The sequence below is a fragment of the Aplysia californica genome, unplaced genomic scaffold (genome assembly GCF_000002075.1).
Source record: "Aplysia californica isolate F4 #8 unplaced genomic scaffold, AplCal3.0 scaffold00048, whole genome shotgun sequence".
Taxonomy (NCBI): domain Eukaryota; kingdom Metazoa; phylum Mollusca; class Gastropoda; order Aplysiida; family Aplysiidae; genus Aplysia; species Aplysia californica.
In genome coordinates this window covers 1,838,997-1,841,782 of record NW_004797318.1, presented here as the reverse complement: position 1 = coordinate 1,841,782, position 2,786 = coordinate 1,838,997, and the positions used below count along the sequence as shown (strand labels likewise).

The window sequence follows — 2,786 nt, the reverse complement described above, 5'->3', positions numbered from 1 at the left end:
GGTGGTTGTTTGTTTTTTTGTTGCTTGTTTTTTTTAAGGAAAAAAAAGGAGTGAGATCGAGGAGGTCTTCCCAGGTTGGGCATTTTTTTCATATCTTATTTATTACGCTGGTGAACATTTGGCCATTTAACACTTTTCAATCACAAGGCTCGTAGTCATAATATAGTACAAACCCTTGACATCAAAGGCAAAGGTATTGTGGGGGAAATCCAAAGAAACTGCGCGGTAAACGTCGCCGATCGGCGAGATGTCACGTTGGTTTTTTGGATTTTTTTGTCGTTTGTTCGGGTTTTTTTGTTTTTTGTTTGTTTTGAAAAGGGGGGGGGGGGTTTAAAGAAAAGAAAAGGACGGGGATTAAGGAGGAAGGGGGGAGGGGTGGATATACGGCCAGGATATCAATTTGTGTTAAAATTGTCTTTGAAAGTTTTACGCAGTCAATGCCTGTACTGATTTTTTTTTAAATTTATAAACTCCAACACGGAACATATCAAACTGGGGACATTTGTTATAAAACAATGACCAATCAAGAGAACTCTCAGTTTCGTCATTTAATGGTGAGTGAATGTAACTACTGCCGTTTCGATCTCTGAAATTGGCTAATATTCTCCACTTATACAGACGCCAACATAAGTTAAGGACCACTTGCAAACACTCTGACTGGTCTTCTTGGGTCGACCAGCACGTGGGCGTTCTTGGACTGATCCAGTGGCTTGATGGCGCTGCGTCAAGCGGACAATGACAGAGTGTGACACTGCAAGCCTTCTGGCAACTTCTCGGGCTCCAACTCCCATCTTGCAGCCATGCCATAGCTCTGGCACGATTGGAGTCTCTCAGTTTCCGTCTCTGTGGCATATTGATGCGATACTGGATTTTTCGCAAACGGCTGCAAATATTGCAACCAAAGTGAGCACAGTTCGAGACCGTACGTCCGTTTATGACGTGCACCAGAAATTTTAACTGAGAAATGTCCGTGGTATAGGCCACAGGTCGATAAACAACAGCAAATTAGGCCAAAATTCCAGGAGGATTCCCGTGCGGCACGTGGTGGTTTTGCCCCTTTAGGAAGCTTTGCAGCAGGCATTGGTGACCCATTAACACTTTCAGAGCAGAACAAAAAAATCAGGGCTGTCTGTTAGGGTGGTCCTTAATTTATGTTTAAGTCTGTATGGTCTTATTGTGTTGCAAGTACCGTAAAACTCTTCCTCAAACTATCACAGATGGTATCCCCGAGGATTTCTCCGTCATCATCACCATGCGTCCTGACGAGGGTGTGGAGGGCAAGGTGTTCTCCATCTACAGCGATAGGACCGCCCACGAGATCATGTCACTCAGTGTTGGCTCCTCCCCTCAGTTCCTCTACAGGGATACCAACAACCAGCCAGGGCCAGAGACGTCCCCCAGATTTGACATTCCTTTGAATGATGGATTGTGAGTACATTAATGTGTGGTTTGTTTGTTTGTTTGTCTGTTTGTTTGTTTGTTTGTTTGTTTGTTTGTTGTTGTGGTGGGGGTGGTGGCGATGCGACATTCCTTTGAATGATGGATTGTGAGTACATTAATTTGTTGTTTGTTTGTTTGTTTGTTTGTTTGTTTGTTTGTTTGTTTGTTGTTGTGGTGGTGGTGGTGGTGCTATTGTAGGTGGTAGTGGTGGTGTTGTCGTTGTTGTTGTGGTTGTTGTGGTTGTTGTTTGTTTTTTGTGTTGTTTATGTTTTGTTGGTGGTGGTGGAGGTGGTGGTGTTGTAGTGGTTGGTGGTGGTGGTGGTGTTGTTGTAGTGGTTGTTGTTGGTGGTGGTGTTGATGTTGTAGTGGTTGGTGGTGGTGGTGGTGAGACATTCCTTTGAATGATGGATTGTGAGTGCCTCTTGTTGTTGTTGTTGTTGTTGTTATTCTTATTTTTGTTGTTGTGAGTGGTGGTGGTGGTGTTGTTGTTGGCGTAGTTGTTGTTGTTGTTGTTGTTGTTGTTGTTGTTGTTGTTGTTGTTGTTGTTGTTGTGTTGTTGTGTTGTTGTTGTGTTGTTGTTGTTTTTCTTTTTTGTGTTGGGGGGAGGGTAGATTTTTCTGTTTTTGTTTGTTTGGTACTTTTTAGTGTATGTTTTCTTATTGTTTGTTTGTTCTTGTTGTGGAAAGGGTTTCTTTATGACCTTTGCAGCAACTCACGTTCACATTTGTGTGTGCTCACGTATGTCATGTTTTTGTCTAGCTTCCTTTTGTTTTAGTTTTTAGAAAGAGTACCAAATATTAGAGGTTTTACAAGAGTCACAAACGACAGAGGAGAGATAAGGATGATATAATTATATTTGATAGGAAAAAATGAGCAAACTACACCTGCAGTTTTAACCGTCTCGTTATTTGAATGTTATTACCTGTATGTCTATTTTGTTTAATAGTACTTTTGATCTCAGACCAAACGGAATTAATTAGTATAATTTGAAATTGCTTTCACCTGCTTCGATTGATAATAAAAAAACTGGATGTATATGATAGTTAGAATTTGAAACTTGAGGTTATTCGCTTGATTGACTAAAAACAACTACAAACAAACAAACAAACAAACAAACAAACAAACAAACAAACAAACAACAACAAAAAACAAGCTGTGTGTGATCGTTGTCGCTGTTGAAGGAAAATATCAGACAGAAGTACAAGAAATAAATTAATTCCATGTTGGGGTAGACTAACAGATCTACACCTCCAGGTAAAACCGTGTGTGTGATTACATTTTCCCTGGGTGTTGTTTGTGTGTGTGTGTGTGTGTGTGTGTGTGTGTGTGTGTGTGTGTGTGTGTGT

The 2,786-nt window shown here is 41.0% G+C and overlaps 1 protein-coding gene across 1 annotated transcript in view; it reads left to right on the top strand.

Annotated features, from left to right (window-relative positions):
- LOC101860554 (collagen alpha-1(I) chain) overlaps positions 1-2,786 on the top strand; it is a gene marked incomplete in the record, with an annotated part of 121,497 nt that overhangs the window by 44,500 nt on the left and 74,211 nt on the right. The window contains 1 exon segment of the mRNA XM_035968271.1: positions 1,218-1,428. Within this exon segment, the coding sequence (XP_035824164.1) occupies positions 1,218-1,428 (211 nt within the window).